General features: G+C 45.1%; 3 protein-coding genes across 8 annotated transcripts in view; 1 reads left to right on the forward strand and 2 right to left on the reverse strand.

Moving 5' to 3' along the window:
* LOC119176302 (bromodomain-containing protein 7) overlaps positions 1-17,732 on the reverse strand; it is a 116,437-nt gene extending 98,705 nt beyond the window's left edge. For 3 of the 5 annotated variants that reach the window (XM_037427514.2, XM_037427515.2, XM_037427513.2), the window contains exon 1: positions 3,844-4,002. In XM_037427514.2, coding sequence (XP_037283411.1) covers positions 3,844-3,904 — 61 coding nt within the window. In that variant the 5' untranslated portion in view covers positions 3,905-4,002. Of the gene's footprint in view, positions 1-3,843; positions 4,003-17,596 lie in introns of those variants that run through there. The other 2 variants (XM_075877334.1, XM_075877335.1) reach the window with 2 other exon arrangements.
* Positions 13,591-25,647, reverse strand: LOC119176298 (uncharacterized). Its single transcript, XM_037427510.2, has 8 exons — positions 25,514-25,647; positions 23,569-23,742; positions 23,396-23,498; positions 23,112-23,195; positions 21,820-22,056; positions 20,738-20,909; positions 20,528-20,676; positions 13,591-19,082 (listed from the first exon to the last, which is right to left on the reverse strand). The coding sequence occupies exons 1-8, from the start codon at positions 25,637-25,639 to the stop codon at positions 18,895-18,897; spliced, it is 1,233 nt and encodes a 410-aa protein (XP_037283407.2). The 5' UTR covers positions 25,640-25,647; the 3' UTR covers positions 13,591-18,894.
* On the forward strand, positions 14,170-17,253 carry LOC119176299 (uncharacterized). Of its 2 annotated transcripts, XM_075877336.1 has the most exons (3): positions 14,170-14,300; positions 14,512-14,669; positions 17,097-17,253. In XM_075877336.1, coding segments are annotated over exons 1-3 (282 nt in total). In that variant the 5' UTR covers positions 14,170-14,178; the 3' UTR covers positions 17,099-17,253. The 2 variants fall into 2 exon arrangements, with proteins under 2 accessions (XP_075733451.1, XP_037283409.1); XM_037427512.2 differs by lacking the exon at positions 17,097-17,253 and having other exon boundaries at positions 14,512-14,954.
* Positions 25,648-25,666: the final 19 nt, after the last annotated feature.

Consider the following 25,666-nt stretch of genomic DNA (forward strand, 5'->3'; position numbering starts at 1 on the left):
TCCTGCAAAAGCTAGGGTGGTTCATTTTGCACAGGCACTCGTCAATAATTTCAATTGAGCAATAAACAAGTCAAAACAGAAACCGAGACGGGAAGCTGCTTCGTCGTCCATGGCGTGTATCCAATGATGTTACGAGAATATGTCGCCGATAACATAACAAGATTCGCTACACCCCACCACGGCTGGCCCGGGTGTAAACATAGCTCACGTGCCATGTTGGCGATGTCATCCGACTAGTTGGCAGCTAGTTGGCGATGTCATCCGACGCGGAATAAAGCTGTGCCAGCTCGTCTGAACTTACCACTGACAAATTAAGTGATGGTTGAAGCTACTCTCTGAGCGGGGAAGTACCACTTTTTTATTTTGACCCACCGGCCTGTGAAGCATCTGACATGCCCCGAATCGATTTCTTCGTTGAGACCCGGCGTCAACGACTCGCGTTATCGCCTCGTAGAAGAAAGCACGTGCTGCATCCGTCTGCTGGGAAATGCAGGGTTTTTGAAAAAGAGTAGGCCCTTAACATACACAGGGTGGCTCCCGTTTACAATTGTGATTCCAGAATCGACAAACACCAATTTAAAATTCATTTTCTAAATAACTAAATGACTTATGCTTGTATGATTTGACACATATCACCACGATATTGACGAGAGCAGATGTTCAAAGTTTTATTGAAATTGGTGAATATCGAGAAACGCCGGAGTTTCCCTTTAAAGGGTTAGTGCCACCATTTTTCTCGCTTGCACGCTTTTTGCTGCAAGCATTTCTTATAGCTCCAGGAAGCATGACATACACACCAAGATTCATTTATTGTCGCTAACTAAATTAATATCGTCTTTTTTATGTGGACCATTTTCAGTTTCGGTTTCTGGGCGTAGGATTGGGCTGTGACGTGGCAGTGTAGGTGGCTTGGTCACATGGCCACACAAGGCTGTGACGCACGTCGGGCGGACTACAGTGTGCTCTCTGGCTTTTTCGTGCATGCCACACAAGCACCTGCAAAACAAACGTGAAGCAGCCGCGATGCTTTGCCGGTATGTCATGGCCCAGGTCTCCCGAGGTCACTCCCCTCACTACAATAGGCGTGCCCATTGGACGCGGGTAAAGGGGTAGTCACTCCCATGGTCACCTACGAGGGGGTTTGTGCAAACACAGCCCCACACATCGACACATTGAGATAATAAGAAGGGGGCGCCGCAACTGCGGAAAGTCAGACCCATACACTGACATAATGGAGAGGGCATGCGCTGTGATGAACTTTTGTTCCCCCTGGAGGGAAAACCTGCGCACGCCTACACTCACTAGAGATCTGGTGTGACTTCACTGCTACTTTCATTGGCCTTTAGAGAGCTACGACAGTTCTGGACGCTTGCGATAGGTTTCGGTCGGGAAAATTAGCATTTAAGTACACTTTGAAGGTGAATTAAAATATATTCTAAACGTTTGCTGTGTTCGCCGATCGTGTGGAGTGTCCTACAGAGGAAAACTACAAGAAGCCTGTTTTAGCCTCAAAATTTGATAGCACCACCCTTGCAATACACTTTCTGATATACTGTTCGAGTAATAAGATTAACATTTTGAAGCGTTTCAGCACCCGAAACACCCAACTTTATGATACATTGGTGCTATGTGGCTTGTGACCGCCCTGTGAAAGCATCCGAATGTTCAAGCATGTTCAAAATATTGACTGCTCTGTCATCTTTAGCCCTATCCTCTTTATAATTATAGAATCTCATCTGATAATATAGTTATCTCAAAACAACTTGCTATCCTCTTATTTTGCTTTTTTTTGTACAACCCATTTATAGCAATTATTGTTTATAACAATGAAATTTTTGTGGCACTTCAGTATTGTTATAAGTGAACTCGACTATTTCATGATCGCACAGGCGAGCTTTGAATGCTCACTGCATCAGACTTCAATAACCTCATCTGTTATTGAAAGTGGCCAGTTGCAGCAAGCACTATGCGAAAAATATACAGACTTTAGCAGAGAGAGCTTTTAAAAATCTGCAGTAATAAAAATTGGCCCTGTATCTGCATGTAATCTGCAAATGTCGTCGAAAGGCGATAGCCTTCCGTGGGGAGAGAGTGAACAAAACATTTATTTGATGTTCTGTGCAAGAAAATCGGTGAATTGTATTCCGGAGGTGATGCGTTAGAGTGCCTCGAGTGCAGCCGAGGCGAACGAGCGCATCAAGTCTTGCCACACGTGAGACATGAGCCCCATCTGGCATTTCTTTTTGGAAAACAAAGTGCGTGGCCCTGAGACGGGTGTGCGCGCCTGTTTCAGAGGTGATAAGGTGTAGAACGCAAGGCGACGGGTAGGTGCAACCACCGCGTTGTCTTAGCAAACCCTTGGAAACACTCGCTTCTTCGTGCAAGTGTTGCATGGTAAGCACACCGTGATAAGCTCTACGGCCCTTAGAATTACTTCTGTATGCCTTTTCTAGTAAAAGATGAACATGCAGAATATATACGTGTTGTTATGGTGCCTCAGGTATGCACAATAATTGCTTTTTAATTGACAATCGCACACATATTAACACTTATTCTTGAGCAACATTGGTGGGTGCTGCGGATGGGGTCGGCCGTTCGGAGCATCGGCTGGTGCTGTTTCGAGTATCTGGTTCGCGGTAAGGGTGGATAAACAGACAAATGTACAGAAAGACAGACCAAAGTTTTTGCGTCAAAGGTCCCCAAGAAAGACTATCGTCTTTAGTAAAACCATCAATTTTTTGTGCTTGATAGCAATCCGATTATCGACAGGCAGAGTGACCCAGCTAGATAAACGACCGAAAAAATGCAGAAGTGCTTTCAACATTTTCATGTGCACAGGCAGAGAAGTAGCAGACAAAACTACGTGCACGCTGCCTTTACTATTCTATGCACATGCTCTACGTTTACAAATCAATTTACAACAAGAAATTTTGACCATCTCGTGTTCTTTTATGTGCACTGACATCGCACGTAATGAATATGTATGGGGAAATGGGTGTGAAAAGCAATATTAAAGTGTCATTTACATGGCATGAAAAACTTGTCCAAACTACTACTTTTGGCACACAGTCACCACAAACCACAGCAACCCTCAAACTCAACACATAAGAAGTAATTGTTAGCCACGAAGGCAACACATCGCTTCATCAAGCTAGCACAGAAGCCTTGTGTGATGAAGCTTTCACTTGTATAATTGATAATAAAACAAAGCCCACATTCAAGAAGGTCAATGAAAAAATGCAGGTTCAAAGTCCTTAGCGCCAAGCATTTTTTCGTATTTGACAGCACGCAATTGCGTAACATATAATTCAAATGATGCTGTTCAGCCAGGTTCGGCTCACTGATTTTGACAACACGTAGGTTATTTAGTTAGTTGTTACGGGGACGCTTTATCTGTGTAGGTTAGGTAACGAAACATACACAGGGCAAATATACTTAATAGTTTCAAGCAGTTTTCGGTGCCAGGATGAACCAGGTGTACGCCAGGATACAAACGAAACGAACTCTCACGACGCCATTAGTTTGCTCAACGGGGCGACGTTATGGCACTTCGCGCGGAAGCACTGCAGCTCATGTCGGCCTTCTAGGCCTAAGTTATTCAACGCACATCATCATGCAGATCTTCATGCCTGAGCACATATAGGACGGCAACATTTCAACTGCCTTACCTGACACGACAGAATTACGCGAGAAGTCGCTTGCTCTATAACACACGCGCAAAATAGGCAAACACAGTCCAAAACACACTGCCAAAAAAGAAGACAGCCACACATACCTTCCGTAAAGCCACGTACAAGAATACGCTTAAAGAGAACGCACGAGCTTTGTGCGCAGAAGCAATACCTTCATCTTTAGCTTCTTTCTTTTCCGATTTATGGTGCTTCTTGTGTTTTTTGCTGCCCATGATTATCTTCACGTGCTCCACCGCCAGCGATCACAGTAACGTGTTGGTCACAGAACTCCTACCAGTTGGTGTTGGTAACTGTTGCAGTGATGACACCCCAAGATGTTTTATCCCTAAATCGACCCTCGAAAATTCCCTAGATTGCGAGGAAAATCCACAGAATACATTTTTAACATGATTATTCAGGCTAACTGACTCTTACCAAAGTATTGAGACAGTGCACTCGGTCGCCAAATTATTCTGTGTCTGTTTAAAAGTAAAACTCACGGTTAACCATCTTTGAGTGTTTGTTTTTTGTTTTTTCTACACGCTCTGTGGAGTTGAATATGGAGTGCTTGTAAATGACACCTGTTGCCACCGAGACAGAGTTGCACACGCATTGAAGACATAGATGTCATCATTCTGGTCAACCGCAAGTCTGCAGTGCCTTGTACTTGCAGCTTGACAGCTGGTGGTCTAGTCTTGATTTTCCACGCGCGTTTCCTCTGTACTTTCGATGAGCTCTCCGTTTGTCACTTTTTTGCTCTCATGTACAGGGCATGGCGGAAAGACTGGACCACCCCCACAGCCTTCTTGTCTCTTTTCATCACGCCGTTTCCGCAATATTGAACCCGTACTACTTTACCAATCACGCAGTGAGCGTAATCTTGACACGTGGTTATGTGTATTTCAAGATAAAACTTATCTTTGTTTCACAGTGAAGCATTCACTCAGGGAGCTCTCGATATGTGCATGCTTCACTATGACCACTGCAGAGTTTAATTTTGCCCAGTATTCAAACTGTAAAAATCTCGCGTTACACAACTGCTATCCTCTTCACGTGGTTCATCAAAACACCACGACTGTTCTAAATATAACAAACATAAAATTGCCTAAATTAGCATTGTTACAGTCTTTCTAGTTAAAAGAGCGTGATCAATTAGTAAAACTTTTAATCAGGCCGCGTAAATGCACATTTCGCATGGAGGACCTTCATCCATCACATTTCCAGTGCCTTACAGAAATCTCTAGATTCAACGACAAAGACGTCAGATCCCTAAATGAGGTTACAAATCCTTAGATCTAGGGATACATTTTTCTGTGGTTGCCACAAGGAGGTTTTATGCTATGTCTTCTGGAGTGGAGGTGCGCCCCTCCGTGTGCGCCCCAATCAAGGAGGTTCTATAGAACCTTTGGAGTGGCAGTGGGGCTCTTCGATTTTCGACTTCTGGCTGCCAGAGCTAGCCAGAGCGCGCTCGTTTTTCTTGGGCTGCTCAGTCCCCACCGCGGTGCACTTCCATCCCGGCCGCCGCCATCGGGAGCAAGTGAAACCTACCGCGGCCATATTGCTAGAGGAAAAAGAGGGCGGAACCACCATAGACCGCAATAGAATACGCACGTTGCGCGCGTCGGTTTGCAGTTCCACGATAAAAAAAAATATATGGAAACCCCTTTTAGGTTACACCAACGAATAAATGCGTCTTCTTGTTTATGAAACAAATTATTTCATGTACCCATTGTCAGCTGCACGCTTTCAGATCAATCTGTTATCGAGGGATGCTTCGCATTTCGAGCTTGCTGGCGCACTATTGCAGTACGGAAGTGTAACTTGTAGTATATGTTGGGTGTTTTAATAAATGTGCCTGCACATACTCAACATCAAGGGGAACGCGACATTTGCTCGCCTCTTTCATATATGTGCTTGTGTGCGTGTCAGCAGACTACCAAAGAACATATAAGGAAGTTGAAATAATTAAAGCTATAGTTATAGAAGAGAGGTAATGAAGTAAACTGGGAGTCACCAGTAATTTCTCTAGAATTATCGAATTCTAACCCATTTATAGGTGAGACCAAAACTGGGGCTATGAGGCCCACCTCTCTTTGCTCTCGCTCTATAGCCAATCCCTTGTCGGGGCTGACAGACAAACGGTAGAGTTTGCGTAGGTGAGACTGCGCGGCTTTCCACAGGTCATGCACCACGTGGTATCGGCTGCAGCTCTAACCAATTTACAAGTGAGATCAAACCGAGGCTATGAGGCCCACCTGTCTCTGCCCTCGCTCTAGCCAATCCCTTGTCGGGGCTGACAGACAAACGACAGAGTTTGCGTAGGTGAGACTAGGCACGTGCACGGCTTTCCACAAATCGCGCACCATGTGGTATCGGCTGCAGCCACACAGGCACTGTCGACGAGGTATGCGGCTGGCTCGTTGTGCCGCTTGTTTCAAGTGAGCTTCATGTCACGAGACAAGCTTCTCTTAGGTGGACAATATCACGCCTATTCAGCGGTGTTCCTCTAGCCTGGGCAGCTCCTCGCCGTTTGGCCGCACCAGACCAGTCTCGACACACTACCCTGAGAACCGGAGCACCGCTGATTTTTTTCGATTGAAGACCAGGCCTAGGGTGTCCAGGGGGTTGGCTGATATTGCGACCATATGTTGCAGTTGCACCTGATTTTCAGCCAGCAACACGAGATCGTCCGCAAAAACAAAGCCAGGTGGTGTTCACGCCGTTGGAGTGCCTTCGTACGAGCAGTTGAGGTTGAACCTTACACCTGAACCAAGATGGCATGCTCCAGACCACCTGTATATAGCATATATAGCAATATGGAAAGGGGGAATCCTTGCTTGATACCAAGCTGTACGGGCACAGCACGTGCGTGGTCCACCAAAGTTTGTTTCAACCATATTGTCAGTGTAAAGTCAGCGAAATAATTCAATCCACACAGGAGGCACGGTGAGGTCTTTCATACGGGAAAGACGGTGTCTATGAGGTACGCTGTCGTAGGCCTTGGCCACGTACGTCCAGAAAACAGGCGATTAGCCCGCGCGATTCCCTGCGTGCTATTTCTATGCTTTGTATAAGCACAAAGAGATTATCCTCCCCTCACCGCTGACGCCGGAAGCCATTTTGCAGCTCTGTAAAGGGTCCCTTGGTTTCCGCCCAACCACTCATCCATCTCTTGATGACCTGAGTGAAAAGTCGACACAACACACTGGTGACCGGTAAGTGGCCTGCAATCTTGCAGCTGGTCACTGTTGCCTCCTCTCTTAGGTACCAGGCGCTCCCTGCCGCGGCACCAGTCCTCTGGGATAGGGTCTCCATTAAGGATGCCTGTGGAGACGGAAGCCAAGGACTCTCTTGCGTTTTGTCCAAGCTGTTTCACTAGCTCATGTGGAATTTCATCCAGTCCTTTGGCGCTGTATGCTCTAATGCTGGACATGGCTCTGTCGATTGCCACACAAGACACCTTCCACTCGCGCTCCGCAGTGGTGCTGTTGTTCATCTCACAGTCTTTCCCATGAGGTTGTAATGGCGCTTCCTGTTGTTCTGGCGGCGGGTTCTCATATATTTGCTGCAAGTAGGTCACCAGGTGTTCTTCAAGATCTGTGACAGCTGTACCTGCTGAGTCTCGGAGAGTAGGAATGGGGGCTTCGCGATTAAGAGAGGAGATATATATGTCCGGAATTTGCGCGGTCCGTTGTTGCTGGCTTCTGTGATTGCACGCAGTTGTTTTTGGTTGCTTTCCGCAATTTTCTTTTGGACCATTTGCTGCATCACTCTCTTTCACCGCAAGAATTCCTGCCCCGCCTGTTGGCATTCTTCGGCCGAGAGGTGCTTTGCTGCGTATCGGTGAGCTCGATTAGCCTTGCGACGCGCTTCAAGTGCCTTCTTCACTTGCTGGTCCCACCAGGCCTTAGGTCTGGTGCCACCTCGCGATCGGACTCGCTTTTCATAGTGACACATAGTGCGTCGCAGCTCTTCCACGAACTCCTCATGGTTTGCCGCGCATGAATGTCATTTTCTTCAAACTCCTCCGCCACTCGTTCAAAGGATTTTGTCCGTAAGTAGCGCCGAGCTGACTGGCGGCATTCTGTCCGACGACTCCGGTGGACGGAAGTAGAGAAAGTCAGGGCGATGCGATTGTGGTCGCTACCCAAACTCTATCGCCCACTCTCGTCCACATGTATTTTTGTCAGGTGGGTGTGAGGATATAGTATATACAAGACTGACTATTTTTGGCGCTTCATGTAGTGTCACCTACGCAGTCGGGGCGGAGATTGGCTACTTCAGGGGAGAATGTTTCTGCTAGCTGCAGCATAAGTCCATTGTGGTGGTCTTCGAAGCCATCGATGCTTTGGACACGTCCGCTGACGTCTACCATGATTAATATCTCTCTGTTGGATCCCCAGCGCTGAATGTCTTCTGCAATACATTGGGCGATGCCTCTGTTCTCCGAATTTTGTCCTGGATCAGCACTGAAGTAAATGACTGCAAAAAGCACTGGTATGCCAAGGACAGCTCCTGTCATCTACATGTGTTCTTTACAGGAACCCTCCTGTTTCTTCCAGTTGTTGTCAATGCAATTCCGCCAAAAGATACCTATTCCCTCTCCTTTGCGAGAGCCAGGCTTCCTGTCGCATCCCGCCCATTGCCAATTCGGGTGTATTGGTGGCTCTTCAAGTCCGAGTAGGTAAGTCTCGGCAACTGCGTATAATGACATATTCTCGGATTCGAGCATTTGGTGCAGCTCTTCCAATTTGCTGTGTTTCCACCCTCCGTTCACACCGGCTTCTTTTTCGCACCGGCCTCTTTTTTGGGGCGTCGGCGTCTTCTCATCATGCTAAGTTAGGGAGCATGGTGTGTTGTTGGACCAGCTGCGGCCATTGCAGAGCTACTTGTTGGCGGATCATGTCTCCCACCACGAGGAACAGGTAGGGATGCGCACCAGGATTGGCTGGTCGCCATGGGGCCATTACAGGATGGGTGGTGCTCTCGTTGAGGGTCCATACCTGCGGAACTGGGTTCGACCACGGTGGACACAGAAATGTCTTGCCATATCGCACCCTCTCTTAGCAAACGAAGAAACGACAAAGTGGGCTCGGAAATGTTGAATAACGTCTTGCAATAGAACCGTATTTGTTTGTTAAAATATGTATTTATGACGAAAATTGTTAATAAAGTAAGTATGACATGCGCTACATTGGCGCGGCGCCGTACATAGAGAAGCCCAAGAAGCTGCTCGCGCCTCGTTTCTTTTTTTGCATACTTTTTTTTCTCTGGACGTGTTGCCTGCTGGGAAGCCCCGTTCCCGTGAGCCTTGTTTGGTTCTCGGTGGGTTTTAGCAGTTCTAGTTCACGACTATAGAACCACGTGTAGATCTTTCAGCGGTGAGTATAGCGGTGTGCTTGATGCGTAGGTCATTGTGCATTTATTTTGGACGTTCGTTATATAGGCGCTGCACGTCGTACTTATCGATCCTGCCCATTTGAAGCGAGTTTCGTGTCATTATTTTCAAAAGCGGCCATTAAAAATACTTCTCCCGCGCGCACGGGCGTAAAGGGGCTCTGCAACACTTTTTCGAATTCACCGCCGAGAAAATTTTTACAAAAGTTTGTATCACGCTGCAACCACATTTTCTCTTCCCTCGTCCCGATGAAAGCGCTGGAAACTAAACAGGGGCGCATGGCACGGGGAAAGAAAAACGTCACGCGAACTGCGTGACCTTGAGCACTTTTAGCCTTTTTTTTATTCGAATACGCGGCTTTTCAGTGCGATCGCGGGCGCACGCGTGGACAAGTCGCGACCTCCCGAAGAGAACCCCTTAACAAACGAGCACGCCGTGCTCAAATCAACCTATGGCTGATACAATGGCTTTTACGCAATGGTTTTCATGGGTATCGTACGTCATGTTAGGAGAGAAGAGAAAGCCTCCAAACGCGAGACGCAAGGAGTTCGGCGACGGGCATAGTTTTCTTCTCCTCCTTTAGACGTGGTACCGTACTCCGTTCTGGTGATTTTGGTTGTTAAGGATCGGATAGCTTGATATCTTTTGAGTCCATTTGTATCTGTTATCTTGTGTTAGTTTACTTTCAAGGGTCATCAAGGGATTGCAGCAATATCCAGGAATTCTCCTGGGCAAGGCAGTTCAGCATGGACAGCCTCTCTTCGATCAGATGAGATTCCCCTCGATCTCTTTCTACACAATGGCGTTACCAGCATTCCCGTTGCACTGGTGCCCTTGGGTAATGGAGCAATCCGGTTGAACAACCCTAAAGCGATTCAGGAGCAGCTTCGGGCGATAACCTCTGAATACGAAAGCATCACTGAGGTACGACAGTTTGGCGCGGAGGTATCGTGTGCCGATCACCAGACAAAGATTGTGTAGCGGATATTCTGACATGCTCATCATTTGCCTCTATCCAGGTGAGTGCATATATCCCACACCATCTTGCATGCACCGAAGGCGCTGTGCGTGAAGTTCACTCACAACTAAGCCCATCTGAAACACTTGAGAAACTCTCCTTGGTCGGGGTAATAGCTTTTTCGCCGGAACATCGTGTCCATCTGAAATAAAAGCTTGGCCACTAATCTTCTGGGTGGAACAATTAGCATCGCGTCCCCTGCAATGTAAAAATTGTTGGCGTTTTGGCCACAGTGCTGGTGGGTGTAAATGTAATACGGTGTTGCATTCGTGGTGAGGGTCGCTGATTGCAAAGTTCAAGCTGAGGAGAGCTGTCTCTCTGAGGGTGCTCATAAAGCAGATTATTCCAGTTGTCCCGCTCTTTCAAGAGAAGCAACTGTTGGATGTAATGGACAGTCGACGATGCTCAAGGAGAGATGCAATGACAGTTATCATGGAAAGGACACAAGGGTATGCTGGGATTGCCAATCGACAAAATTCAATGGCAGATGCTAGCTTTGCCCAAACAATTGAGGCCGCAGCAGAAAAGGCAGTATCAAAAGAAATGGACAGGTTATTTACCAGCCTCTCAGAATGTCTGTATGAGATAATGAGTGCTCAATTAACTCAGTTGATGAATAACTCATCAGCTTCTCCTCAGACAAGTTCTACACTGACATCTCAGCAGAAGGCAGGATGCAGCATGAGAGCAGATAGGGTGCTCCTAGAAGACACTCGGGTGGTTAATAAGCCTACAGAGAGAGGTCACCTCCCTACTATAGATCTCAGTGTCAACACTGATTGTGAAATCGATTCGCATGCCCATAAAACGTAGCCGATCTCCCTTAAACCCTTCTTCCGTGTCGTCACAGACAGAAGCAAAAAAGGCTCTGCCTAGCGAGGTCGTAAAGGCCAGCATACTAGAGAAGGTTTTTTTGACTGCTGGTATATCCCACTAGTGAACCGTTAAAAGTCTTACAGTAGAATTGTCGTTCTGTTTTTACAGCTTCCACAGATTTATCTTGTCTCATTGTTGGAAAAAAAAAACGGATATAATATTGCTACAAGGAACTTGCTTAGTTCCAGATCAGTTTTTTCATTTAACAAATTATAGATCATTTTGTTTAGATCGATTTTCAAGAGGGGGTGGGTTACTTACTTTAGTCTCTACCAGATTTTGCCACAAAGCAAAAACAACGCTTCAGCTTCTGTCGCCGGAGTACGAAATTTTAGTAATTTCTTTGAGTCTTCCTTCATGTGGAATATTTCACATAGCAAATATATATTATCCGTCAGGGGTTCATGGCACAAACCCTTCGGATAGTGTAATTTCTATTAGCGGTAATAATGTCCTATTGGCAAGAGACTTCTCCCATCACATAACTTGGGGTTCAAGGACAGATTGGTGCGGTATTCGATTATGGGACTGGTCTCAGGATAATAGTCTCACTTGTCATAACTCAGGTATCCCCACTTTCATCAGAGGGATGTCATCCTCATCTTTAGACTTCACTTTTTCGGGATCAGGCCTTGGGATCTCATCTTGGTGGGCTGTTGACACTGCGACTAATAGCGATCACATTCCAGTTACATTTGACATTGTGCGCCCACTAATATCGGTTCCTACCGCAGATCGCGGGATCAAATCCCGGCTACGGCGGCTGCATTTCCGATGGAGGCCCGTGTGCTCAGATTTGGGCGCACGTAAAAGAACCCCAGGTGGTCGAAATTTCCGGAGCCCTCCACTACGGCGTCTCTCATAATCATATCGTGGTTTTGGGACGTTAAATCTCACAAATCAATAAATCAATATCTGTTTCTACTGGAAAACTTGCATGCATAAATTACAGTATTTTTAAAAGGACCTTGCGAGGCTTCATGGAGGCTCTGCCTGAAGCAACGGTAAAGCAAAAAGCACTGAGCATTTGTTCAGTAATACAGGAATCGTGTAGCAAAGCGAAATTTGAGGTTCAATCAGTTGAACAAAAACCTGTGTCGCTATGGTGGAATGATAACTGCACTCGGGATTTCAGGCATAGAAAAGTTGCCTAGGAGAAGCTATTACACAATCAGTGTCCAAAAAACTGGTCAGATTATAAATTCATTGTAGGTACTTTTAAACGTACAGTGGTTAAAGCAAAGCAGAATATAATGAAAAGCATTTTGACTTTCTTTCGAAATCAAACAACAAAAGAGCTTATTTGGATATCTGAGACATAATTAAGAAACTGATTTCTCAAGCAGTAAATTCTGAATCTATAGTTTTATCCCCTCAGGAATTGAAGCAGTCATTGGAAAGCATAGCTGAAAGTTTGGAAAAGCGATTCTCGACTACTGTTTATCCCCCTCCAGTAATCTTACGATCAAGAGACAGTTTCACCGAATTATCGATAGAGGAAGTGCAGAGGTTATGAGAAAACTTCCGATGGCGGCCACAGGCCTGGATGAAGTCACTTCAGCAATGCTGACAATTTTATTCAATGAGTCACGGGAAGATGTACTTAATATAATAAATTATGCTATAAGAGAAGCTTGGATTCCATCTGAATGGCAAATCGCAAAAATCATACCTATTCTAAAAAAACCAGGTGAAGGTTACGTTTTAGACAATATCAGGCCAATTGCACTAACCTCTAATTTTGTAAAAGTAATAGAGTAGTGAATGTTCGCATAATGAAATTTGTCGATAGAGAAAGGGTTCTTTGCCCATGTTAAATTGGAGGCAGGCAGGGATGTTCCATATGGCAAGCGCACATCGACCTAGAGAGTCGCATACATCTGGCGTATGATAGCGTTGAACATAGTGTACTAGTCAGTCGTCTGAGAGAAATCAATTTGCCTGATTATTTAGAAGCGTGGATAATGGATTTTTTAGGAAATAGAACATTTTACTGTTCGCAAGATGATGTTTCGTCACGTACTTATAAACAGGAAAAAATGGCAGTATATACACGGGGTGAATGATGGAGAGTGGGGCGAAGCATCCGTCCGTCCATTCGTTCTTGCTTCCGTCCATCCATGCGTCCGTCTCTGTGACTGTCCATGCGTCCATCCGCCCGTCCGTGCGTCCATCCCTGCGTTCGTCCATGCATCTGCCCCTGTATCCACCTATGCATCCATCCGTCCGTGCAGCCATCCAGCGTCCGTCCAGGCATCTGTTTTTGTGTCCGTTCGTCAATCTAATCAACACTCTAAGTACCACCATCTATCATCTTTTCCTCATATATTCCGCATATAGAAGCACCGCCATCCAGCGGACATTCCAAGGACTAAACGAGAGGTGGCACACGCACACTTTTTTACGGCTTGCGCTTCGTGTATATTTCCCACCTTTAACCACCTCGAGTTCATGGTATATACTAGTTCACTGTATTCATGGCACTGCGGCCCAACGCTCGCTAAACCTTTCTAAAACAAAGGAGGTTACGCCCTGCGAGTATAACGTAGCAACCCTTTCTTGTCAGATAGTGCTCAATGTACATGCCAATGGCTGCTAATGGGGAATGAGAGACAGGAGAATTCCGCTTTTAGTTAACACGCATGCTGTGAATTTTTTATTGTTCAACAACGCACAGAAGAAATCTCCCACCGGCACCACTTTGCAGGTCAAAGCGTAAGACATGTTACGCACTACAATACGAGGGCTGAACGGCTGTCGCTTTAAAGGGTCCCTGAAACGTTTTTTTCACTTTCTGTTTTCGCTTAGACCACTACTGGTGCAAATCATTGGCACCATAATCCCATCGAAACACCCGTTATTAACGGAGCTACGAGCACTGAGAAAGTATCCTCCTCCTCCGCTCTGCCTTTCACCCTCAACTCTTCCTTTGAGTGCTCGGGGCTAAGCTCCACCTTCACGGGGCCTGCATCACGATGTGACGTGGCAAAACGCGTGCGTGACGTTGTTTCGCCTGCTTCCGGTAAGTCAAAGCCATAGCAGAGCCACTGGAAGTGAGACCCTTGACCGCGGCTGGGTCAACTGGGTGATCGTCTGTTTGTGCGCTCAACGCGAGCAGCCTATGTTTTTTTGTTGTTGTTGTTTCACGGCACTTTCAACCACTCCTCACCATGGGCCCCGAGCCTGAAGAGCGGTTGTGCTGAAGGAGCAACGAAATGGGTTTTGAACCACACAGCGACACACCATTTCGCGATCCTGCGTTTCGTGCCGAGGATGGCAGCAGTAATCCACCACCACCTGATTTGCCGGACTTCCATGGCGATGGCAACGATCACGGGTAAGTGTAAATGATTCAAGTAGCCCTTTTTGTTCGATACTTGTTCGCCCTCGCGTAGCTGCCGCGCTTGCTGTTTCGCGCGTGTAACTTGTCCGTTGTGCTGCATAACCAATAGCGTACAAACGATTTCGTCATGACATTGTCTTTCATTTCGCGGTGTTTGTACGGTGTCCATGACAACGATAACTGAAGCTTATTTTCGCGAATGCAGGTGCGACTGTGGGCTTTGTGGAGCAATGCCAACGGCCCTTGAGCAAGTCTGCTATCGGGACATACTGCAAGTTGTTCTCGAAAGTCCGGACGGCTGCATAACTCGGCACGAATTCCAAAGCGTGTGTCTGAGCTCCGCAGTGCTGCGCGCTCTCTATTGTGAGCTGCAAGAGAACGGCGTCGCGGTTAAAGTGAGCTAGAATATGGTAGTGGGCTTGCTGAGGTCCCCTGCTTGACGCCGGGTATGTCACACGAGTGGTGGCGCCACCAGCGACTTCAATGTAGGGCACTGCCAAACGGAGGCGTTGGTGCGCAACTGAAATCATGCTTTTTGTGCGCTGTTATCCCATGCACTAGACGGAAATGCGCGTGAATTTCGGCAGTGTAAACGGTGATGCTGATGTCGCTAAGACAACAAAAATAAAGAAAGAAAACTATCGTAGAGCTAGGTGCGTAGGCCGTTGGCCTACATGTGCGCGTAGGTAACCATCTAGAACACTGTAGCATGGTGTATGCAGCTAAACTGTTTTCTCGTTATTTGATGTTAAATGAAACACACCGAATACCGTCAGTACTCGTGCGAATAAAGCTGTAGAAAACATTTTCATAAACTCGGTCGGCGTAAAGCTGTAGAAAACATTTTCATAAACTCGGTCGGCGTAACTCGCGCGATTAAACTGCATGCAAGGGATGCTGCGCAAACATGAGATGCATTTAAATTCTCTTACAAGTGATAAGCAGCGATGGCGAACTTTTCAAAGCTTACGTTGCGCGGCTATAAATTGTAAACTGGATTCTTTGTATTTCTCGGGCCCTACTTTCGTCACGCACGCCTTTTACGAGCTTGTGAAATTATTAGCGATGCTGACCTTGGTGCACACTCAAGAGTTTACCACGAGCTCTTAATATCATACATTTAACAGCATTTAAAAATTGTCAGCTGCTCATTCTTTCTGCAGATCTCCATTATCTTGGCTCTGTAATTTGGCTATTTCTGCACTGAATATTCCTATGCAAAGACTGTAAAAATCCACAGATAAGAAAAACAGGAAGCCACTCTCCCCAAGTACCTGGCACAAGTACATGAAAATTGATTCATCAGATATATATTGGGCACAGTTGCTTACTGGATATTTCTTCAGGAGCAGCGGCTCAACTTTAGATGCTTTGCCTTTTCCCGCTTCTCGGTTCTATCAGAATTAATGCCTTTCACAAAACCGCGTAACAATATAAAAGCTGATTACGTCTTTTGAGAGTCCAGGGGCATGTTGTGCGCACCCAACTTCTTGGGAAAACTTTTCTTTCACGATTGTCAATACATCCAAAATGCTGTCAGAATGCAACTTGTAACAAGAAAAGCACTCTGTAAACATGTTTTCTAGCTTGCTCACAAAACTGTACAGGTGGCTAGATGGATACAACAGTCCACCTTTGTCACGAAAGGTGGTTAGACGAGTGAACTGAAAATCTCCTGGAGCTGGCATCGTGAGTAGTGTTATGCAAACTTCGCAGTTTGTTTTAATGACACACTTTCGCGCAATATAGCCAGCAACATAAAAGATCAGCCTGGAATCACTTCTAGCAATATGCTGGTTGTGGTCAATAGGGGCTGGCACTGTAGGCTCATTCACAGTGCTTGCACTGCCAACTGAATCGTCTTGTGGCAGTGTGTCAGTAGCAACATTGATCTCCAGCAATGAAGCTAGCTCGCCTTGGTCACAATTCCCCTGGCTAACTGTTTTCACGAGACCATAGAATGACAGACAAGTAATGGTTAGCAAAAACTGAGTTGGCGTGGGGTGGTCGTTGCTGCTGGATGACTGACGTATAATACCAAATAAATTTTCTAATGGGTCTTGGCTGGTCTTTGATGTCATTATGTAATTAAATGCTACTTTCCCTGTCAAATAAGACAGCATTTCTAGCACACTCGTTATAGTCACGCGCAGTCCAGTCACGTAGATTATATGCACGTAGTCCCGTAGCACATACTTCGGCTGAAAATGAAGGTCACACACGGGAGATGTGTCGTCCAGGGCTTTGTCCGCTCGATGCAAATTTCTTTCCCATTGCTTCTTCGAGGCTGCATCCTTCGGAACTCCGAACAAAGACGGCTTCTTGCTGCCCTTCACGTGGACGTAACCTGTACGACAGCCTGGCGCAAAACAGTAGTTTTGCCGCCGCGGAAGCATTTTAACCTCGTTTGAGGGTCACTGCTTGTCAGGCCACATCACTGTTCGCCGAAGAACCTAGGGGATTGAGGATGCAAAGCGCGACGAGTTCTCAACGTAACAAAACTCGCACACACCGACCGCCACTCCAAACAGGCAGCAAATGCCCCAGCGCCAACGCTCGCTACATTTAATGCGGCGGTGGCTTCACGCCGCGGAGGCACGTCGAAGCACGTTTGTGTGACATTGGCGGCGTCACCGCAATGCATGGCGCCGGCCGGCGAGTGAGCCCACTACCCTATTCTAGCTCACTTTATCGCGGTTGAAGGAGACGTACTCAGATAATGCTGAATCGAACAAAAAAAAACATTTCCAATTTGCAGTTCCAGCAATGTCATCCTATGCCTTTTTCCAGGAAATATTGGTTTCTGGCGTACCGCTTCTTCACGCGATGAATTTGGAAAAGGCTTGGGCGACACAACAGAGTTGTATTACCTGTGTGCGTAGTCACCGCCATTCGGAAGCAGTTCCCATCAGCCGACTACGTGGGCTTCCGATATCCACCTCTGTAGGCACGTGAAAGTTTTTTATATCTTAACTTGAAATTGAGCTGCAAACATCCCGTGCTTTCAACTGATATCCGCATTCATTTCCTTTTCGGTAGACCTGTTTTACACAGGTTTGTCTTTTCCAGTGGACTTATCGAGCAATCTATCGCTCCAAACTAGTTTTGCTTCGTGCATCAGTTTTTAAGAGAACATTAATTAGGGCTTGCTCATCGCATCTACCACTTATGACGATAATTGCAGACTATTTCATTGGTGGACAGGTTTAAAATAGTGCACAATTACCATAGAGAAGCATTATACAAAGGAATTAATTAAATATGATGGAACATTTCTTTTCAAGACTCACCCAAACAAGAAACGAGGAACATTTCCCAAATACTCCCATCTAGTCATTCTGTCAAACTTGTGATGCCATCTCAAGTAGATGTAGCTCTTTCTGGACGGCCTCCCGTAGCACACAGACGAGAAAATAATATTTCATGGCACTTCACAAAAAGCAATCATGGCTGCATCGTTTCCCGACTATCAGGTAAGCAGTCGCTTCCGTCAAATGTGGCTCCCTCGCTCAATTCACCCAGTGGCTGTGGGCTGCAGTTGTATAGTACACACACGTAAATAACATTTCACGGCACTTTCAACACATCAGTCATGGTTGCATGTTTGCCCAACTGCCAAGAAGGTTCGTTGCGTCACTTTTTACCAGAAGATTTCACCTGCGTCGTCTCTACGTTTGCATTCTCTCTGTTTCACCGAGCTTTCCACATTGCTTCAATCCAGTGTAGCTCTCTCGCTCGATTCAGCCAGTGGCTCTTTGTGTGCTGCCAGCTGTATAGCACACACGTAAAAATAGTATTTCACGGCACTTCACAAAATGCACTCATGGCTGCATCGTTGCCCGACTGCCAGGAAGGCAGTTGCTTCAGTCATGTGGCTCTCTCACTCGATTCACTCAGTGGCTTTCTGTGTGCTGCCAGCCGTATAGCACACACAAGAACATAATATTTGACGGAACTTTCCACACATCAGTCATGGTTGCATGTTTGCCCGACTGCCATGTCGGTTTGTTGCGTCGTACTTGTCTCGAAACACTTCAGCTGCGTCGTTGCTGCGGTTGCATTCACTCGGCTTCACTGAGATTTCGACGTTGCCCCAATCACAAGTGCCAGATGACTTCACCTGCATCGTCTCTACGTTTTCATTCTCTCTGTTTCACCGAGCTTTTCCGCATTACTTCAGTCCAGTGTAGCTCTCTCGCTCGATTCAGCCAGTGGCTCTTTGTGTGCTGCCAGCCGTATAGCACACACGTGAAAATGGATTTGATGCTAGTTTGATGGTAGCCTTTTGGTGCTGTGACAAGTATTGGTGACTACCCGCCATGGTTTGTCTAACTAGACAAACCATGGCACTGAACTGAATTATGGTACTGAACTGATAATCCGAAGGATGCTGGATCGAATCTCGGCCATGGTGGCTGCATATTCAGTGGAGGCAAAAATGGTTGAGGCCATGTTCTTAGATTTAGGTGCATGCTGAAGAACACCATGTAACCAAAATTTTTGGCACCCTCCACTTTAGCGTCCCTCATTATTGCATCACTGTTTTGGGACGTTGAACGAACACCCACATCATGAGAACAAATGCATTTCACTGATTAGAGGTCGATGGTTTGGGAAAGCGTGTGCGCCTCTGAGCAATGAGCTCCTCCTTAGATGGCTGGTCACAGGTGAGTGACATATGCCACGGCTCTGCTGCCTCATAGCTTGCAAAGCTCTCCTTGTATGACGAGAGTTCGCAGAGGTCCATGGCATCTTCCAATAACTCTTGAACATATCCTGCATAGTGAAGAAAGACAAAATCACTATTATGCCAGGACACATTACAAGATAAAAGTAATTACCGTATTTACTTGATCGTAGGTCAATCTACCTTATGAATGATATAAATCCAAATTTGGGGTGGGGGTGAGTGATTTATGTGACAATTAAAAATATCTTCTGGGGCAGCTGGTGACGGCCACTAACAATAGAAGCACGCATGCTGTGGCATGGTTACAACCTTATATTAATCTTCAGGCTCTGTTTTTAGCATATATTTATTGCACGCTTGTTTAGAAGAATTTTTTTTTCCTTTTAACTATTACCTTGCCATTAATTGCCATCTGGAGTGCCACAGTTTGTTAAAAGCGGGTCTCTTCAATTAACAGCCAACACTTCTTACCGGATGCGCACCCCTTTTTTGATCTGTCATTACTAGCTGCACCAGCTGAAAGCTCTTCTGCAGTGGTGGCACTACAGAAAGTAGGAATCACCTTCAAGTCTCCTTATATGGAGTTATTGAATACTAGCTGATACAGAAGCCAAGAAAGGTATAGAGAATGTTAATTGCACTCTTTTATTGGGACTGTAGTAGTAATTGCGGCATCAGTGTGAAAAAAAAAAAACGAAAAGACAACTATGTATATGCAGTAACCAAACTTACAATTATCAGATTACATGCCTGATCATTTTACTTATTTTACAATACACCTCCAGGTATCGAATTTTCTTGTGCATGGAAACCTGTGAGTGTTATTCAGTGGAACGCTTTTTTTTGCCAGGTGGCGTCATTCAGCACACGAACCTTTAACAAGCCAGTGTCAGTGTCGCAAGATGATTTCAACATCGTGGAGAGCAGCACATAGTGCTTGCACTGGATTGCACACATCAACCTCAAAATTTATATCAGCTGCCTTTGTACTCTATATCCCCTGCTGAGATTTCATAGATGATATGCTGTCAAGCATGACTATACAAGGTAAATGCAGCTATCTTTTATATCAGTGTTTTCGCACTTGGCACTGCATCTACGGTTACATTAAAACAGGCATAATACATGATCTAATGAACGCTAGGCGGATTGAGACTCCCAAAAAGGTGACTTTCACATGAAAATGGTAATCCCTCATAGGACGAACTGTTCCAGAAACAGTCAAGAGAGCAAGCAGTAAGCTGTGATTAGTAGATTGCCACATGGGTAACAATCCCAAGGTTGTTAAATATTGTATGGATGCAAAAATATACAAGAGAGAAGATGGCAGAAGATTTGCTACAGTATCACAATTGGTTGTGCAATTTATCTGTAATCCGCCCTCCCAGAAGTGGCAAGTATTTTTCTTGTTTTTTTTTTACTTTTTCTTTAGCTTAAATTTGCACACAAGTATAAATATGAATCACCATCTATATGTGTTCCTTGGACTCATTGTGCTGCTACAGTTGGTTAGTCCGAAAGTATTACATACCATAGCTAAGCTCCTCTTTGACTGGGGCAACAGTGAAGTGGCCTCGCCTTGCCTTCGAGGATTTTATTTTCCATCGCTCCTCTCCCTCCTGAGTAAGGGCTTGCTGCCGTCCGACATTCTCATTGAAGTGAAGAAAAGCGAGCCATGTCCTAACGAATAAGAGGTTTCAACGTTAGTTTTTCTTAGATTTAAAGTGACAAAAATGAGTACCTTGCTTGCGTGCCGTCCTCTGAGAAAGTATTAGATTTTGGGACGAAGCTATTCAGGACACTGTAGAATGACTCCAATGAGAATGTTTGCACCTCGGGAGAAAGCCAGCGGATGTCTCGGAGTAGTAGAGGGTTGTCCACTATGATTTTCAATTCATGAAAGGCACGGGATGCTGGAACAGATATTTCAAAGTTAAATATGTTTATGTAGTCCAAAGGCCATATAATGTCTGAGGGTGTTTTGTGAAATTCATTTTTTCTGCCTGGTAAAGAAGACCTATAATTTCATCTAAAGGAACCGCGGAAGAAAGCACCATTGAAGGCAGTGGCAAGTCTAGTGAAGGAGCGTTTATGAATTCAGTAGTGTCTTTAGTGTGCTGTCTCGCTGTGTACCGCTCATCACGGCTTCGCTGCCCAACACCGTAAAAGCTAAATATACATTCATAACAACAGATAAACATTTATTGAATTATTTAAATAACATCAACAGACATATTTCAGTTTCTAGGTGAACTTACAATATTTAACTTTAGGTGACATGATTACAAAAATAGGGACCCAAAGCGCCACACAGTTTTTGCAAGGAACATCTGAATTACTCAATGGCCGTTCAGAACTGCCGTGTAGCAGCGCAACAGCTTCATCGAGTCAGTCGAGTTGTCCCGTTCCAACAGCCATCGACTGGATGGCCTTTCGAAAGGGCTCGTGTAACACAGGTATAACATGAGTAGGTCATAATTACTGTTGCAGCAGCATGTCTAAATGGTTGTGCATAGTTGCACCAGTTTGTAATGATTGTGACATTTTACCTTTGCACCTTTTCTTTAAATCCAACTGTTATAATAAACATATTATTAGACCACTTTTGAAGATGTATTAAAATATTCTGCATTTGAATAACGCACTAGTGGTGTTCATGCTGGTTAGTGGTGAAAGCTAGGCGCTAGACGTGAACCATTTTGCCGTTATAAAGGACTGAGCACTTTGACACCAAGTCGCAACATTTGCTTTTTTGTCCGCAATTGTAATGTTGGAACAGTAAGAATAGCTGTGTTGTTCACAAACAGAAATTTGCATGCTCACTCGAGTTCATCCATTGCCTGTCCTCCAGGTGGTCATGGAGGCATTTCGTGTATGAACCATCGTGACCGTCGTGTTTGTCACAAACATGGTTCAGCAGACTCCTCCACATGCTTATAAGAAGGTCTCCATTTCCTTGACCCATTGCAGCAACCCAATAGAGATGGTTGATGATGCTTTGGATCCAAGGGGAGATAACTCGATGCTTGCGGCTGGCAGCTAGGAGCTTTTTCTTTAGGCCTGAAGTTAGGGGCAGAATCTCATGATTAGAAGACAATTTTTTTCTGTAAGAAGCACAGTACAGGTGATTAGAAGACATTTTTTTTTTTTTGTAGGAAGCACGGTACAGAAACTTGTTCTTAATGTGAAAACATTACACAGCTAAGTCGACAGAAATTTTGGTGTCAGCTCTGTTTCCTACTGTAAGATATAAAAGTTTTCTGAGAGTCTCTACTTAGAGCATTCGGGAATGTGCTTGCCTGTAATGTCGTAACATGCTTGAGCAGCCAAAGCGGTCATGCGGGCTAGTTATGAGTCACTTGTGTTCATATTCACAGAACGAAAAAAAGCAGATGCAGACATAAGTTGTACCTCCATCGGCACCGCGCTCCCCTGGCCACAGCTGTTGGAGCGGTGCCAAGTAAGTAACGCCTTTCCTCAGTGCACGCACGTTGACGTCACTCTCTCCCTAGCCTGTCGCCACTCGTCGCATGTGAGACCCGCAAAACCGTCCCTCCCAACCCCCTCTCTTGCCTTGCAAGGCCATGTGATAGTATAAAACCGACTGCTCGCCCTGCACAACCGTTCACTGGTCAGCCCATATATGTAGGCACTGGATTGCGCGTTCGAAGTTCAATCAAGAACGTCTTTACTTAGCTTTGGCTTGATGCACGCCAGCGTCATGCCACCGCCAGTGTGAGCATTAGTGCCCGGTGCTTCGCATCTACAGATGGCTCCCTTTAGCGGGAGATAGTCCGATTTTATTCACTACAAATATGAAGGCAATACAAATGTTCCAGCAAATTTTTGGCATGTTTCTGAAAAGTTGCACTAATCATAGAATTTTTTATAATCTAGTATGTTACTGCTGGTTGTCTTGAATATTGTGATTAGACCATGCATGCAAAAGGAAACTTGCTGACTTGCAAGTGCATCTACCATGATTACTAGTCAACAAGCCTGTTTTTAAAATGTTACTCATGAGTAAGTATCAGCCTTCTAGGGTAATTTATCAGAGTGGGCCAAATTACTGTACATGCCCCAACACTAACATTATAAACAGTGTACATGCTTACCTTTACCAACGTGCCAAACATCATACCAGTGTGGCATGTTTGGCTTGTTCTTGCAGCAGTATACCTTTACTCCAGGATGTCGGTCTGAAAAAAATTATGCCTAGTAAGTCCATTGGACCTGCTGTCATGGGCACACACAGTGCTTTCTACAAGAGTGATAAAACTACCATGCCCCCCTTGCATTCAACAGTCATTTCTTAACGATTTTGCATAAAGATATATTTTTTTTTATTAACTTGATTTTTCTTAGATTCGCTCGCGAATTTCGCACGAACATATGGTACCTGTTGTCAAGGAGCGTATGTGGATACCTAGATTTTCCACAGCAGTAAGGCACTTGGCAAGCCCTCTCTTTTTCATTGAGACACTGTTGGGGACTTCGGGTGACTGTGAACGAAAGTGTAGCAAGAGGTCTTGTTAGCACTTGAACAGTATACCAGTAACACTACAAGTTTACCTCTTCGACTTGCACCTGCTCAGTGTGTAAAATGCAGCCAGTCTGCATGGCAAGCACACTGTACGTTAGATACTTGGTGCTGTAGCCTGGAGAGTCACATTGCCCATCACCTGCTAGGTCAATTTGCAAGTCACCAAGCGAATCCACCATGGCTGCTTGTTTCTTGAGGAAGAGCTGGAAAGACAGGTGGCACAATGCATAGGTTCTTTTAGTATTCCGCAGTATAATCAGGGGGTGGCCGGGCATCCTACTCAAAATAAATCACCAACAGAAAATTCCTTTCATGACGTGACTGGTGAGGTCATCGAATAGAGGGAAAAGAAAAAAATGTGAAAATTATCAACAATCGCGAGTAGGACACGTCGTATTTGACTCAATCACGTATGTGATGATGACGCACATAGTTTTCTTACAGAACTTGAATACCAAACGAGACTAAAGTTCAGAGGCACGGAGAGGCTTGATGTGATAAGAAGTTTTTCCGAGAAAGAACGTCGCTGGAAACAGTGTTTCGGCAAGTTCACTTGTCCTCATCAGGGTAACAGCATTGCCTTGAGGAAGAAAAGTTCACTTGTCAAAATATTGGCTCTACTGACATTTTTTGTAGTAGTTTTTAGAAGCATTTAGTCCATGATATGTATTTGAGTGACACTATTAAAAGTAAGGATTCACAAATTTTCAAACCGCAGCTACAAGAATTTTATAGGCAGGAAGCAGCATATAATTACTTGACATCATTTGAACTAGTCACCAAAAGTAAAAGAAGCTACAACTATGTTACTGAGTCAGCTCGAATTCAAGCCTTTCATAAAACGCATTTTTTTTAAGGAGCTTTGCTGCAGTCTTCACCGATGTGTCAAGCGACACTGCACTTCTGTCAGTCCGGTCGGGCTTGAGAACTGGGTTTACTCATACAAAATCAATACCTGCTCCAATAATTGCTCCAAATTCTTGTGTGCTCCTGTTGCCTTTAGGAAACGCTTAAAAACCTTAGCGGAACAAGGAATCCCCGGGTTAGCACTCCGCAGATCGGCTGAAAACATGTGTTGCCTTAATAAGCGATCTTTGACGCATGCATGGTTGACTTTTCCGGGGTATCTCACTGCAACTTCAGTTTTCTGCTCATCACAACTTGCTGTCTTTATCTTTCCCGTAGTTGACATGCCAACCGAGCAAGGTAACTCAGCGCGATTCAGCTTCTAATGTTGCTGAGCGAGGGGCGAGAAGGAGCAGAGGCAAGCAATCAGTTCCTGCGTTTCACATAATAAAATTCACAAAATAAGGAATAAGAAAAATCATAACAAAAGAGAAGTTCTTTACATGGCATCGAATTTTTTTATTTGTAAAACTTGTGAAAGCCAATAAATGCGAACATTCACATTAACCTCACATCGTTCAACCGGACCTTAGGATGCCTGGCAACCGCTACGGGCGTGCATGTTCTTTGAAACCGAAACTAGTGCCGAGTTTCCGGGGACTGGTATAATAGCAATTAAAGAGTATTCCACTTCCACGGTACAAATTCATCAACTTAAACTCAGTTCAATCATGAGTATTCGTATTATACAGTAGGATAAATAAGGCAGCATGCTAAAACTGTTTGTAAAACTGTGACGTTTCCAGATGACTGGTTTCTGAATTTAAACATTAGCATGTAAAAATATTACGCTCCTCTTTTCCATTGCAACCATGAAATCAGATGGGGTAGTTTTGTTGACGTTTCATAGAAAATGATTTCATGCTCTGCATTTAAATAACATTGACCAAGATATACAGAAGGAAGCAAATGGTTTGCTTTACAATGTGTAAATTTATGGCGAAATTATGTTCAAAAACATAAGATTCATTTGTAATGCAAGAGTAGTATAAGCATTTGTGTTCACACGGCCTATTATGTATAGAAGTCTTGCTATAGTTATACTTAGATGTTGATAAATAAGTGCACCTGTTTTACTGCAGGGAGCAAGTAGGCCCTCTGGTAGTTGTAGAAGGTATGATCCGTGATGGTCTGGACACCAATGGACTTGAGGCATCGGATGGTGGCAGCCACTTCGCAGCCCGAGTAGAGCATGCCAGAAGGAAGTTGCCGGCTCCAGTT

This window comes from Rhipicephalus microplus, chromosome X (assembly GCF_043290135.1).
Source record: "Rhipicephalus microplus isolate Deutch F79 chromosome X, USDA_Rmic, whole genome shotgun sequence".
Classification (NCBI taxonomy): domain Eukaryota; kingdom Metazoa; phylum Arthropoda; class Arachnida; order Ixodida; family Ixodidae; genus Rhipicephalus; species Rhipicephalus microplus.